The sequence below is a fragment of the Vidua macroura genome, chromosome 4 (genome assembly GCF_024509145.1).
Source record: "Vidua macroura isolate BioBank_ID:100142 chromosome 4, ASM2450914v1, whole genome shotgun sequence".
NCBI lineage: Eukaryota > Metazoa > Chordata > Aves > Passeriformes > Viduidae > Vidua > Vidua macroura.
The window spans coordinates 29,442,040-29,456,187 of NC_071574.1; the positions used below are offsets into that span (position 1 = coordinate 29,442,040).

The 14,148-nt window shown below is 46.8% G+C and overlaps 1 protein-coding gene across 1 annotated transcript; it reads right to left on the minus strand.

The window, feature by feature from the left end:
* Positions 1 to 1,183: 1,183 nt before the first annotated feature.
* Positions 1,184 to 6,418, minus strand: SPINK2 (serine peptidase inhibitor Kazal type 2). The gene is made up of 4 exons (XM_053975832.1): positions 6,314 to 6,418; positions 5,823 to 5,860; positions 5,189 to 5,298; positions 1,184 to 1,347 (listed from the first exon to the last, which is right to left on the minus strand). The coding sequence occupies exons 1-4, from the start codon at positions 6,360 to 6,362 to the stop codon at positions 1,302 to 1,304; spliced, it is 243 nt and encodes an 80-aa protein (XP_053831807.1). The 5' UTR covers positions 6,363 to 6,418; the 3' UTR covers positions 1,184 to 1,301.
* Between the last annotated feature and the right edge of the window lie 7,730 nt (positions 6,419 to 14,148).

A 14,148-nucleotide genomic window follows, 5' to 3' on the forward strand; every position in this document is an offset into this window, starting at 1 on the left:
AAATTAAACCAATTTTACTGAAATTCACCATCTTTTTCAGCTACAAAGCTTCATAAACATATAACTGGGGTACACTACTGTTTCATGTGGGGTTTTTTTGGGGTTTTTTATTTTTTTTTTTTTTTGCTTCCAGCCCTCCAGTGATTAATCTTTGCTCAAAGAAAATGAAAGCAGGCATGTGCTGGAAGGTAAGGATAGTTTTGACCCTTCAAAGGAACTGTAAGGCAAAAACATTATTGTTTTTCAAACCCAAAGTCACTGACCTGAGAATGTTCCTCAGGCATGAAATGTGCTGTACATCTCTGCCTGCACTGCTGCTGCCCAGCAAAGCCTGACAAAGCCATGGTCTGGGGCCAGGGGTAGAGCAGGTGCTGCTTGGCTGAGATCAAAGGTAAAAGCCACCTGTGTATTACCAAGCACCTTAGGACAACCCAAACAGAGTTCATTTCAATCAGCATGCAAAAACCAGCTGTTCAGTCAAACAGAAAGAACAAATCTAACATATGTGCCCATATCCACGACAAGTAGAAGGAAAGGACCAAACCCCAGTTCCTGCACACCCCCCTGTGGGAAGGCCCACCAGAGCCACTCTGGAGTGCAGCCCTTCACAGGAGTCTTGAGCTTTTCAATTTTGCTTTGATGTTTGCCACAGGAAGTGGTTCTTGGGTGCCAGTCAGGCTGGTGACCTCACAGCCCCAGGGAGCAGTGCCCAGAGGGGACGGGGACCTGAAGGGCAGTCCCCTGCCCATGCCTCCAGCATTCCAAAACAACCCTTACTTGCAGCAAGAGCAGAGGGTGCCCAGGTCACTGCCCCCCACCAGCAGGACCTGCAGGTAGGGAGCCAGGGGCAGAGGCTTGGCACGTGTCAGGTTGCCATCACCAGTTTGGTAGCTGCCACAGGAAACCCCTCCAAGGGTTGCTGGCACCTGTGGGCTCAGAATATCCCAGAACCAAACAGCACTGCCTGTGACAGAGATGTTGGAGCCTTCCTGATCCCAGGAGGGACTGTGGGAATGACACTTGGTACCCACTCAATCCCTTCTCTGGACAACTGATTTTCTGGTATAGAGTGAGGACATCCCCTTCTTATGATCCATCTTTATTAAGAAAATAAACCAGGGTTCAGGTTATAACTGTACTATGGATATGTTTACAACCACCGGTTTTAATACAGTAAACATACTTTAAATATGCAAGTTTGTTTATTAAGACAGGCTACACAGAAGGAACAGTTAAGGCATTGTTTCCATTTGGATTGTCTGTGACCCTCTTATTTTCTTGAAAAGTGGCCATCTGTCATATCAGCAATGTCCCTCTCGGAGAATTTCTATATGTGTATGATCTTCCCTGCAAACAGAAGAAAAAAATATTAGAAGAGGAACACTACTTGAATTTTACAGGCACATTTTAAAAAGTGGACTCTCTTGTTTCTTTCTATGTGTTCAATTAAATGCAATGATGCATTAATTGCATCACTTACTGAAAGCATCACCACAAAGTAACCATGATGCAAAAATTTATGAATCACATACACAGAGTGAGTAATTTACCACAGGCTTTGTTACCTATAAAAACCTGATAAAGCCATCTGCAAATCTGAGAATTGTCACATCACATGACAAATCACACCATGAGGATTAACATGTCCATTACAAAGCACTAATACAAGTTAAACTTCTTAGTCTCTGAGATGCGAACCTGTTCTAATACTTGCAATATTTCCCCCTTTCACATGGGAATTCAGTGGGAAGGGTGTACATCCTGATGCACCTTGGCATCTGAGGCTTCACTAAATTTTGAATGTGTGCTTTTCTGAATGCTGGAATCTTCTTTAAGGAAATTTTCGCCAAGTACCCCAAAGTTTGGGAACACTGGTTTGGTTTTTTCGCAAGTCCTACACACAGTATTTTGGGGTGCTCCATTTACAAATCTCAATTTACCAGGCAACTGCAGACAGAAAAAGAAAGTAACAGAATGCAAATTGTCCCAGATAATCAGTTTGTTACCTTATCTTAATAGAATCAAGATGGTTTACTCCACATGAAATTCAAGAGACTTATGTTTACCCAGAAGTAGGGTTAAACTGTACTAGTTTGTAATACTAATAGTTTTGTCATGGATCTTTTAACCAAAAGGTAGTGGAGCAGATCAGGAATATGAAAGGCAAAATCAAGGCCAGGGGTTGTAAAACACTGGTAAGGATGTCAGGAGTGGTTCTGGCTGAAGGACAGCCCTTGCTTAGCCCTTACTAAACCCTGCAGGGACACCTCAAGCTGCTGCATCTATTTCCAAAGAGCACATGTTGTTGTTGGATTAGGTTTAAACTAAGATCAAGTGTTGTCATTGCTACTGGACACTGAGTGTGGAAGAGACCTGGGATTTGCATTTGAACACCCACTTAAGAATAGATTAAAATTAAACTTTAAAAGGAAAAAAAAAGTAGGGAGGAAAACCAACTTCGGTCTTACAATAAAGGGGCTTCACTGCAGAGCCAGCATGGGGAGGGCACCTTTGTGCTGCACCTTTGCTCCAGGTGTCTCATGTTTTCATGGATCAACTGCAGCAACCCCTTCTGCAGCACTCAATTCACACAGGACTTCTCAAGTGCCCACACAGTCCTTCATGGCTAAAAGAGCTCATGGACAGTACTGTCTTGGCCATAAGGAAGTACAGCTCTCTCCAAGAAGTCCCTTCATGGGGTTAAATATGGGCTAGAACAAACCTGCAAGATGGCAATTGAGAATCACTCCAAGTTAATTGAGAAGTGAGTGTTTTGTAATTTAGTACTGGATGTGTCCCTGTATCTGTTTCTATATCACCACATTACACTATTTCAGCAACTAGTCATGCAGCCTGCTAAATAGGGCGAAAAATCTCTTTGTTCTGTCCTCCTAAGAAGTGTGACAGACTGTACCTTACATTCCTTGGAATGGAATGATCATTGCTTATGACTATGGACTGTTTTTCAAAGTTGAAATTCCTCCAATAAAGCAAAATATTTTATCTGTGTTGTGTTCATGCCAAATCAAACACTTTAGAACAACAACTCCGGGCCGAACTAGAAGGCCCCCAAATATGGCAACTACTGAACTATAAAAGAAAAATGAACAGGAGAGTATCTGACACCCTGTGTCCCTTCAGACCAAAATACATGTTATGTTTCTGAGCATGTAAGAAGACAGCAAAAAAAGATGGTTAAGACAAAATTCTATCTTGTGTGTATAATTGGATTTAATCCCATGTATCACACAAATCATGTACTTTACATCTTATACTAAAAAGACATAAGCCTCATCACTAATCACTTAAGGAATTACTTAAGGATTTGAAATAAGCAGCAGATTTGACTGGAGAACCCTTTGTTCTGTGTGCAATGCCGTATTCAGGAATCTGCCATGCATCCATCTGGAACTGAGGGATCATGCCTAAAAAAATGAAGCATCCTAGAAATCCTAGAAAGGCTGGATCTCAAAGCCCATCCTTCTATTCTGAAAGGATCAAAGATACTGTTTAGGTCATGAGATGTACTCCTGTCTGTATCTCCACAATATGGATTTGCACTCTCTATGGGCAATACTCAGCACTTCTTTTTGTCTTTTACTGTACTGATGTCACTCAATTTCTCCAGATCCCTGGGAATTTTTATAATATGCTGCATAGATCACCATATCCATGCCATTTTGCGATTTTTATTATATAAAATATAATAGCTCTTTCAAATGTAAAATGCTGATCGCTGCTTTTGAACCACAGCATTTCAAACTTCTGTGACTTCATCCTTTAACAATTTCAGCCGAATAACTATTTGTCTGCTTATGTGAATGTCAAGTGGAGATAATGTAAACTGCCTTATTAATGCCATGAACCAATACTTCTATTTCCTCCTACTCTGTTTGGCCAGATCTCATGGATTTGATCGGATTATTTCTGACACATCTGTATCTGTTTTGCTTATATTCCTCTTTACCTCTGGCTATGTACAAAGCCAATCACTTAATAACTTACTCCAATATCACTCGAGGCAGGAAAGATGGGTAGGCTTTTAAACATAACATGCCAGAAGCTCTTTTCTTCCCTTTTAACAGATTCTACCGTGTGTGAATTTTGATTACTTTTCTTTTTATTCCTAAACTGTAGGTTTACTAATTCTCTTTGCAATTTGTCGCTTGCTTGGGTTGTTTGTGGTGTGCTCTGATGAAAGTGTTACCAAATTCTGCAGATATGCAGTACACAATTCAGCACTTTCTTTACAACATTGCCTTAAGTGTCCTTTGATACCTTTGTCACTTTCCTTATTTTGGTCTATGTTTCTTTTCTCTTGGTCATTTGAATTTTGTAGATTGTCTGGTCAGAATTAATCTTTCCTCTGCCCCAAAGTCAAACTCTTTTCAGCCTTCCCTTTCTTGAGAACTATCTGTTCACAGTTTTGTTTCTGTTATTTTGCTACTCTCACTTATACCTTCTGCTGGAAACAGAAGATCTTTTATTTCATTAATATAAGTTGCCTTTTACCATCAAAATTTCTATTCACAGCAGCTCCTCTCAGTTTGTACTGAGAGACTTCTCTATAAAGGTTTCCAGTCAGTTGTAATGGGGAGTAATAATGCTCATTAGATACTGATTCTCTGTGTTTTCAATTTGTTTTTAAAGAAATATTAAATTATTAAAGAATAAAATACCCTCTCTCAAATATCAGGCAGTCTTTTTCTTGATTTTTAGACAACTTGACGGCAAAATAATATTTTCTGCTAACATTTGGCGTTCTTACTCTTTTTTGTGAAAAGAAGTACAGGAGATTGGATCCTGAACATAAATATGTTATATGTAAAGCTGCATTTTGGGTAGGATCTTTCATGTTTTCTGATGGAAAGTGTGGAAGGGTCTGGCATTATATTTATTTGTAGTATGGCATTGTATGAACGTGACAGGAAACCTCCTCTAAGATGCTCCTTCTCAGGAATTACTAATACATATATTCAGTACATTCAGCTGACTGAATTCAATCTAACCCATTTACAGGTACCACGATAAAATCTGTTGCAAAAGATTCACAGCTGAGAGGACACTGCTGAAACTGCAGTGCAACAGTGCAAATGATCCAAAGCCACTAAATTATCTATCAGTTATCTGGAATGTCAGGGTGAATGTTCTGCTTGCATACAGGGAAGGGAAGGACAGAATTGACTACCTGTTAGCAAGGCAGAGCACACACTCGTTTCCATAGGTCTCCCCATCAGTGCCACAAACTGGATGGTAGTCCCTTGGACACATATACTTCCCATACTGGGCGCAGTTGGGCTAGGGAAGACAGGTACAAAAGAAACCAAAGTTACACCCTTTGAAAGAGGTTTCTGCTCAGCTTTTGAAGAATCCTGGCATGCACAGAAAAAAGGTGTCCAACGGGAGCTGGCACAGCATTTTAAAGTGCCACATTATCTTTCATGCCCTTATGGGAATTTATCACTTGAGGCTTGGCTCCTACTGCCTGGCACGGCTTAGCTGTGGTCGGGACATACGTGTGCCCCACAGCGCAGCCCTTCCGACCGCTGAGCATCAGCGGGACACACGGACAGCGAGTCCCCATGAAGGGCAAATGCAGACGGAGATGGTAAGAGATGGGCATCGCCAGGGCTTGTGTGCTGCGCAGCCAGCAGCCTCCCGGGCGCCTCAGCTGTGGGGAGAGAGCCCTGCTCAGCGCCGGGGCTCCGGAGCCAGGGCAGGCGCCGACCCCCAGCGTGGGGCCCGCGGCTCTGGGGAAGGGGCCGGGGGCAGCGGGAGGCCTGGCTGGAGGCAGGGAGGGCAGCGGGGCAGGCGGCACTCACCGGGTAGCTGGCCATGGCTCCGGGACACGAGAGGAGCCCTGTGGAGAGCGAGCAGCGTTAACGGCGCCTGGTGCCGCACGGGTCCCCCCGAGCTCGCGGGACCAGCCCTGGCTGTCACCGACCGGACGCTGCCCCGTCCCCGCACCCCTGACCAGTCTCTGTCCGCTCCTGGGACGCCCTGACCAGCCGCTGTCCGACCCCGGCACCCCCGTCTAGGCGCTGTCCCGGTCCCGGTCCCGGCCCCGAGCAGCTGCCGTCCGGCACCATCCCGTGCCGGTTCCCCGCCCTGCCTCCGGACGGCTGCTGCCCACCCCCGGCTTAGATTCCGCCGCCGCGCCGCTGATCGAGCCGGAGCACGGCACCGCTTCAGGCTCCCCCTTCCCTGGGACAGGACTGGCCGGGGTACCGTACCAGCCCGTCTCCCACTTCCCCGGCACCGGCACCGGCTCCCCTCCCCGACCGCCAGTGCCCCGGCGCGGTGCGCGCGGTACCGGCGAGGAGGACGGGCAGCAGCAGCAGGAGCGCCAGCGGCCGCGCCATGTCGCCAACTGAGCGGCGACAGCGGCTCGGGGCGCAACGGCCGCGGCGGCGCGGGAGCCAACGGGGGCGCGGGGCGGAACCGGTGCGGGGCGGGGTGCGGGGCGGCCGCGGGGGACGCTCACGCCTGGGATGCCACGGCGGGGACACGGGGTTGAGCGCTGCAGGAACCTCCCTCTTTCCATCCACGCTGACGGGGATGGAAAACTTTCCCGTCAGAGCTGTGCAGGTGGGCAGCACAGTTAATAGAGGGGGTGCCGGCTGGGATTTCAGCGTTCCCCAGACTTCCCTCCTTGGCTTCAGCTCGTCAGGGTTGTGCTTTGATCGCAGAATGGCTTGGGCAGTGCAGGGAGGTTGGAAATACACACACAGTGCCGCGCGGCTGTTAAGGTCAGGGCCCCCATCTCGGCACGAGATGGCTTCTGCTGAGCTGTGAGTGCGCTCCTAACATAAGGAACAGAAAAACTGTCCCAGCAGTAAAGCAACCTGCCTGCCTCCAAAGGCGTGAGAATACAGGGGGCTGGAAAGCCTTGGCACGCTGTCCTACCAGCATGGCTGGGTGTCTCGGCAGCACTGCTTTCCAAAGAGAATCTCATTTGTCGGTCACTGATAAGAGTGGCTAGCTTTGCAGGGCCCAGAGGTTGGCTTTGCACAAGGTCTGGCTCTGCAAATGTTTTTATGCAGTTTCCCAAAATCTAGGGTATGAACTTCTTGTAAAATGGCCTGTGCTTCTGTGTGTAAGCTGGGGTTAGACCTGTCAAGTGTTTTGATGTGTCCCACACAGGTGTGCATACACAGGCATCACACACACCTTTCCTGTCTGTGTATCAACCTCTGAGTCCTTTCAAGTACGGCTTTTTTTTTCTTTCTGACAGTGTGCCCTGCCTACATGGCATCATAGGGAGGTTATTTTATCATCTGCTTAATATGTTCTTATTCCTCCAGGTAACCTCTACAAATTGATTGCAGTTTCAGATTTTCATTCTATGAAAATCTTTGTGATTACTACACAACATGACACAAAGCATGTTTCATGCAAAGGCCTCTGGCTTGGCTGTTTTAAGCAAGATGCCTAATCAGAATGTTTTGTGGCTGGTGAAGCATGTAGAGGGTAATTTCTCCCTGCGTGATCTCCTTCCCTAGCTTTCCCAACTTTCTGCCCCAGCTTTGCCTGTTAAGCCATTTGAGATGAGGGTGTCTTTCTCTTATCTTGCTATTGGTGGGATGGTTGCTAGATTTGCCATCCTGCGGGGAAGGATTGTAGGGTTTAAATACTGGAGAGTTATGCTGGGGTGGGTTTCCTTGTTTCTTGAAGGTGTGGTTTTTCAAAGGGAGAGGTGCCAGCTGAAGGTGAAGAAAGCAGAACCACAGGGAAGGTGAAAAAAGCAAAACCAAAGGTAGAAGTTATCTCTTAGGTTGTGAATCTTGTAAGTTCCTCTAAACAGTTAAATTCCAAGCTCTTGCTCAGAGAAAAAGCCTAAACAATGAGAACCAAGTAAGAGTTCAGTGTTCCACCTGTTGGTAGCCCAGACCACCTTTCTTTCTCCTGAACAACACCTGCACAACAAACACTAAGTGGGTGTGTACTGTCATCATGTCTCCTAAGAGAATAGCTAACCCCTAAAAAATGTTCTCTACACTGATGTATTTTCCAACATATTTAATGTCAATTGCATGATCATCAATGTGTGGCACTTGATCCCAAATAAATGGCATGAGTGGGACTATTTGGGTAAACATCACTTCAGTTGCCTTTCTGTGACAGTAATATGAACTCAGTCACAGCCATGTGTTCTATCCTGGAAGAAATAGGAAAAGTAAAATAATTGTGATCTATTGACTCCCAAAGTGACAATCATATTTGAAACTAGTGCCGGTGTCCTCAATTCTGAAAGCATTTTGTTTCACTTACTTATATTTTTCTACTGAGAGTATTTAATTTTGACTTATTTAAGAAAAATTTTAGAAACAAGTCTTTAGAGAAGGGGAAATTGTAGAAATGAGATTTTAAACAGAGAAAAGATAACTTATACAATTTTTCTTCTGGCAAGATTGAGTATTACAAGATACTAATTTTCTTTCATAAATTATTAAGAACTGGAGGCAAGGAAGAGTATAATTATGCAGAGAGCTTCTTAATAGCTTTTGTATTCTGTTAACACATTTCTGATATGCATGCTGAGTCATTGGAAAGGAAAATTGCAGAGTTATTTGCATATCTCCTAGAAGTTATCTTCTTGTTAAAATCAGGTAGCTGATTAACAAACATGGAAGATAATAATGAACTTAGCATATAGGCTGCAGGGAACAATGCATAATTAGAAGTTACATCCCTACAGAGAAGGTCTGTTTCTGCCTTATGCTTACTGAAATAACCCTCTGTGCTTGGAAGCTAGAATTTATTTGAACTTCAGTCAAACTCTTCTGGTGCTCCACAGCCTTGCTGCTGCTCCAGTGAGTGCTAGCCAGGTCTTTCTGAGATGTACCTGCTGCAAAGTTTGGCCCTGTTTGTGACCATCTCCAGGTGGGGTCTTGTGAGAGTGGAGTAGAGGGGGAAAATCACCTCCTTTGACCTGCTGGCCGTTTGTCTTTTGATGCAGCCCAGGCTGTGGTTGGCTTTCTGGGCTGTAAGTGCACACTGACAAGACATTGTCCAACTTTTCAACCACCAGCACCCCAAAGTCCTTCTCCACAGAGCTGCACTTTATATCCATTCATCCCTATCTGATGCTCATTTTTAAGTCTATTTGTGTCTATTTGTTTATTGGAGTCTATTTGTGAAAATCTGAACTTTCCTCATACTCTTGGTGTTTCTTGGAAAGAAAATGTGTTGAAGACTTATGGCCTTTGACATCTTCCTCTTTGGGGATTTTCGGGGTTTTTCAGGACTCACCTAGACAAGATTATAGTTTTGTTGATCTACTGTTGCCAGTATTCCTGTTGCAAGTATCGGGGGGGTAGAGACCCAAAGATCCCTTTATGCACCCTTCCCAGGGTTAAGGTGGCATGGCAGCTTGGAAATGAGCTATGAGACAACAGATCTCAGCATAAAATTAGTTCACAATCTCAAAAAAAAAAAAAAAAAAAAAAAAAAGCTATCATCTTACCTGCTTAAAACAGATACAGGAAGAAGTCTAGGTACCAGGAGGACTAGGACTAAGGAGCTGGATTGCCTGCTACCTCTAGAATTCAGCAGTGTGGCATGAAATATCCTTTTTGCCACAGGTTGTGGTGGATGCTAAAGGTTTAGACTTGGAAGAAAAAAATAGAGTTGCAAGGTAAGGAAGCATAGGTGACCTTAAAAGCATGAAAATTCCCACTTGAATAGGTTCCTGCAGGCAGGAAGGTGACACACAGGAAGTCTGGGTATGCATTTGCTCCGGTTTTCTCTTGGCCATTGTTGATGGCCTCTTGGAGAGCAGAGGCTGTGGTCACACATAACCTGCAGTTAATGTCCTCTGACAGTCCCCAGTCGTTTGGGGCAGGATGTTAAACGCACTGTAGCAGCAGGACAGCGCAGCTGATGGGCCTGCGCTGCTGCAGGAGGTCTAGAAGGGCACAAGTGCTTGGGCACAATGCTTGGGTGTGCCCCAGCAGCACTTGTGCCATGTACATGGGAGTCTCCTGCCATAAGTACAGGAGCTTGTCTTTCCTGAGTAATTGCAGGGCCAAAAGCAAGCATAACACAGGACAATCAAGAATGCTTCTGAGCTGCTTTTCGGCACACCGGTCTGGGGTGGCACTGCTGAAAGCTTCTTTCCTGAGGCACTGGGAGGCTCCTGCCTCCTGTGAGACTGGAATTCCCTAGAAATGGTTTGGCACTTGTTTACCGGTTGATTCTGCCAACTTGAACCTGCACAGCAGCCGGGCAGAGATGGACAGAAGGGGACGAGCTGATTTTTCTAACATTTTAGTCTCCCTGATAAAGATTCCTGCAGGGAAGAAGTCAGCAACACTGAGCAGACCAATAGGCTTTTGGTGTACGTCTGGGTTTGTTGTGTGTAGGGAATTGGTTCCAGTTGACAAGCTGCCTCCCTGACCAGGTCCTCAGTGCTGAGCTGTGGCATCACCTCTAATTTTGGTAGACTCCTCCAGGCTGTTTCCATAGAGGCTGGGTTCAAAGGTTCATAGAAAGATGTGGAGGAAGCTCCTCATTCATATGCTCCCTCACCACCCTGTCAAGTGGCATTCCCACCTCCACACCACTAAGAGATTGCTCTGGGGGTCCTATCTGTCACACACAGCCCATGAGTCATTCCCTTCAGTTGTGCTCCTACGTTTGCAATCCCACGTAGTCCCAAAGACAGGATCCAGGCCTCAGGGATTCAATTATTTACACTCCACTCAGTCTTTCCATCCTTCAACCCTCTGTGCCCATTCATTTTGCTCCATCATGCGCTGTTCTCTGCTGTATCAGTCACAGATGGGCAATTTATCCTCCCCTGTTTCCTAGATGAATCCCATCTATCACCTGCCTGTCTTTGAAATTAATTTACTGGCTGGCCAGCTGCCCACTTTGTGTCCGTGGCTGCTTCCCATCCATGTGTAAGGTGGGGGGTGCTCACTGAAGGGGGGTGGCTGCAGGTGCTGCAGTGTTCTGTGCCCTAAGGAGCATTGCTGACCTGTGGGCAGTGCTTTGGGACAGGACTGCTGCATGTGCTGTGGGATAGTGGGGAAGGGGCTGCAGGAGGTACCCAGGCATTCCCAGATCTGCTCATGCTGTCAGTCACTGTCACAGCACAAAGCAGCAGTCTTCTGCCTGGCAGAGAGATGTGTATGTATTGCTGTGATGCTCAGGCTTGAACAAGGGCTTTAGGAGTCCCTGGAGCCTTCAGAAAGCTCCTGAAGGGTGTCCTGATGGGCAGAAATCAACATAGTTTTCTTTTTTCTCTCTCCTCCATAAGTTCTTCCTGCTGTTGTTTTCAGCTCAGTTAAGTACATCTGTCTACTTGATCTGTCATGGACAGGTTTACAGGTGCTGGCTTTGACTTCTGCTGTCTGTGTGCTAGTTCAAATGACTCATGGCAGAGCTGGGCCACCATCCTGCTGAAGGGGACACACTTTGTCTTATTGATTTGCCTGGGATCATAACCCCTTAGGAGGGAGGTGGTTGGTCTCAGGGGCATTTCTTATGTCAAAAGTTTTCTCAAAGAGAAGAAACTTTCAAAACAGGCTGCAAAAGCTTCTTCTAACTGCTTAAGTTATAAGGGAACCTACCCAGAAAGCTGGTCCCCTTTTTCTGGGTGCTAAGGCTAAACCCAGACCCCATAGATGACCTGCAGCTATAGAGGAACAGCCTGGCTGGAGGGTCAGCAAAACTTTTTTCAGCTGTGAAAGGGCAGAGGGTGTCCCTGGGAGCAAAGCTGCCACTGCATCAGTACAGTGCTTTATTGGTGGTACCAATATCGAGAACGGGACGTGCCTCCGCTTGTCTGGCCCCTGCTGCTGGACCAAATAGCGGCAACTGTGGTGTTTCACCCCAGAGACACTTTTGGCTAGCTGGATGTCGCAGCTGGGCGCATGAGGACAAGTCCAGGTCAGCTGGAGCTCAGGTGGCGGTGGGATGGAGCTTCCTCTTGCCGAGGGTCCGCTCCTCAGGTTTCCTGCTGCCAGAGAATCCTTCAAGTCTATGGTGAAGGAAAGGAATCGGTTCTGATGGAGGGTTTATTCCAGAGCTTTTATTCTGGCCCGCAGGCCTCTGAATCCAGTCACAGCTCCAAGCAGAACTTCCCTGCAGGCCTCTGAATCCAGTCACAGCTCCATCAGAACTCCCCGGACCGCGAGGTTCCCCTCTCTTTTACCTGGGGGAGGGGTGGGGGGAAGGGACAGGGAGCCCACCAACCAGGTACAGGAGAGGATGTCTCAGGGGACAAAGGACACCTGGATGGCCCAATTCCCCCCCAGGGGTGTAGGGCATCTTTTGAATCTGCCCAATCACTCAATGCACTTCTGGAATGCCAGGAGTGACAGACAGTGCTGGCAGAGGTGAGGGTGGGGAAAGGAGGAGTGATTGACACACCTGGGAGGACACCTTCAGGAGAGGAGCCCGGGGTTCTGGGGTAAACCATGAAGGCACACCGCAACAGTGCTTGAAAGTGAATTGATCCAGCAATACTTGTCTTAATTCCATATGAGAAGACACTTTAAAAAGTCAAAGGCTTCTTCTCTAATGCCCACCTATTTGTCACAGAGTGGTTTCAGCCAGGGCAGTTCCTATGCAGATCTGCTTTCAGACACAGGCTCACACCCTATGCACCCTCCAGGAAAAAGCTCTTTGAGTGGTGTGATCACTTAAGAGATGTAGTCCCCATCTCTGTTCCAGCAGAGCTTCTGTCCAACTTCTAATGCCCTTGGGCTGGGTTTGTAGCATGAAGACCTTGTACTTGATCCATGCTGGGGGAAAGGGATAGACAGTAGCTATGATCAGTGCAGAGGGTGGGCAGGTGGAAGGGGGCAGGGGGAGTGTGTTCAACATCTCCATTTTCCCAGTGCCCTGTTTATGCAGCACTGCACCCTGAGCATGTTTCATGGCACTCTGTGCTCTCTCTGACCTCTATAAAGAAAGGTATTCTTATCTTGAAGAACCCACACAATGTACTTTATGGTCTCCAGGAGTGAGGATGAACTGAAGATAAGAATTTCACAGTTGGCTGGTTTATCTCAGTCAGGTCTTGATGCCTATCCACCTGATGGATTGCCTGGTTAAAATGGAAGATAAAAAGACCTTTATTCACCAGGGAAGATGATGACAGCTTGGAAATGGAGTTTGCTGCAAAGATGGCAGGCACCACTGCCATGAAGGCTCAGTGCTGCTGAAGGCTGTCCATTCTCTGTGAAGGCCAGTGACAGAGGCGCCACTTTGCCATGTCTGGTGGTGTCATACTGACTGAACCATTGCCAGCCACCACTTTGGGGTCTGTATTTTTATTAGAAACCTGCCATCAGTCAAGAGAGAAGAACAGCAAAAAGGAGGAGGGGGTGACAAAGCATAGGACTTGTTGGAGGCACCATTTCTGTGTGGTTCTGCTGGATGGAACACCTTCAAAAGTAAGGAATCCTCAAAATTCTGGGCTGGGCTTGAGGATGATGGAGGCAGGAAAATCTCAGCTTTATGTCCCTGTCATCCTTCTTGTGGTAGATAGGGACAGGCGAACGGAAAATCTCGGGATGTGACGGAAAGCAAGACCCTTCCCCCCTCGTCCTGCTATAGGTAATCAATCACCCCTGAAGCATGCAGCCCCTCCTAACTCCAGTAGTTTTCTACTCCTTACTAACCCTAGCCGGACCCACCGTCCCCCTTTGACGTAGTAAGACCCCCTTGACTATTTAACCTCACGAGATGAGATAATAAACGCCATTTGACCATCCACCACATTGGTGTCTGTGCATGTCAGTGGACCGAGTGACCCGGGCGAGGCCGGGTCGCCGTGCTGTGTCTTGAAACCAGGTCGCCTGCCTTCTCAGCAGAAGGCGACATCTTCTATGGCCTGACTTGGCCAGTACTCCTCCAACACAAAGCTGTGATTTCTCTTGTTCCTCTTACTTCTACATTTGTGTTTTAGTTCTGTTGCTGCAGAGCAGAACCACAGTTACCTGAGCTGCTCTGTAGTTCAACATGAGAGGCCAAGGCTGCCCAGCCGTTATTGGAAGTGTCATGCTTTTGCAGTATTTCCATGCCATGAGCAATGTGAGTTTAGGAGCTGCAAAAGCTTGGTACATTCTTGTCTATCAGTGCTCTCAGGCTCTGCTGAGCCCAGACTTTTCTGGTCTATGAGACACTGTTAAACTG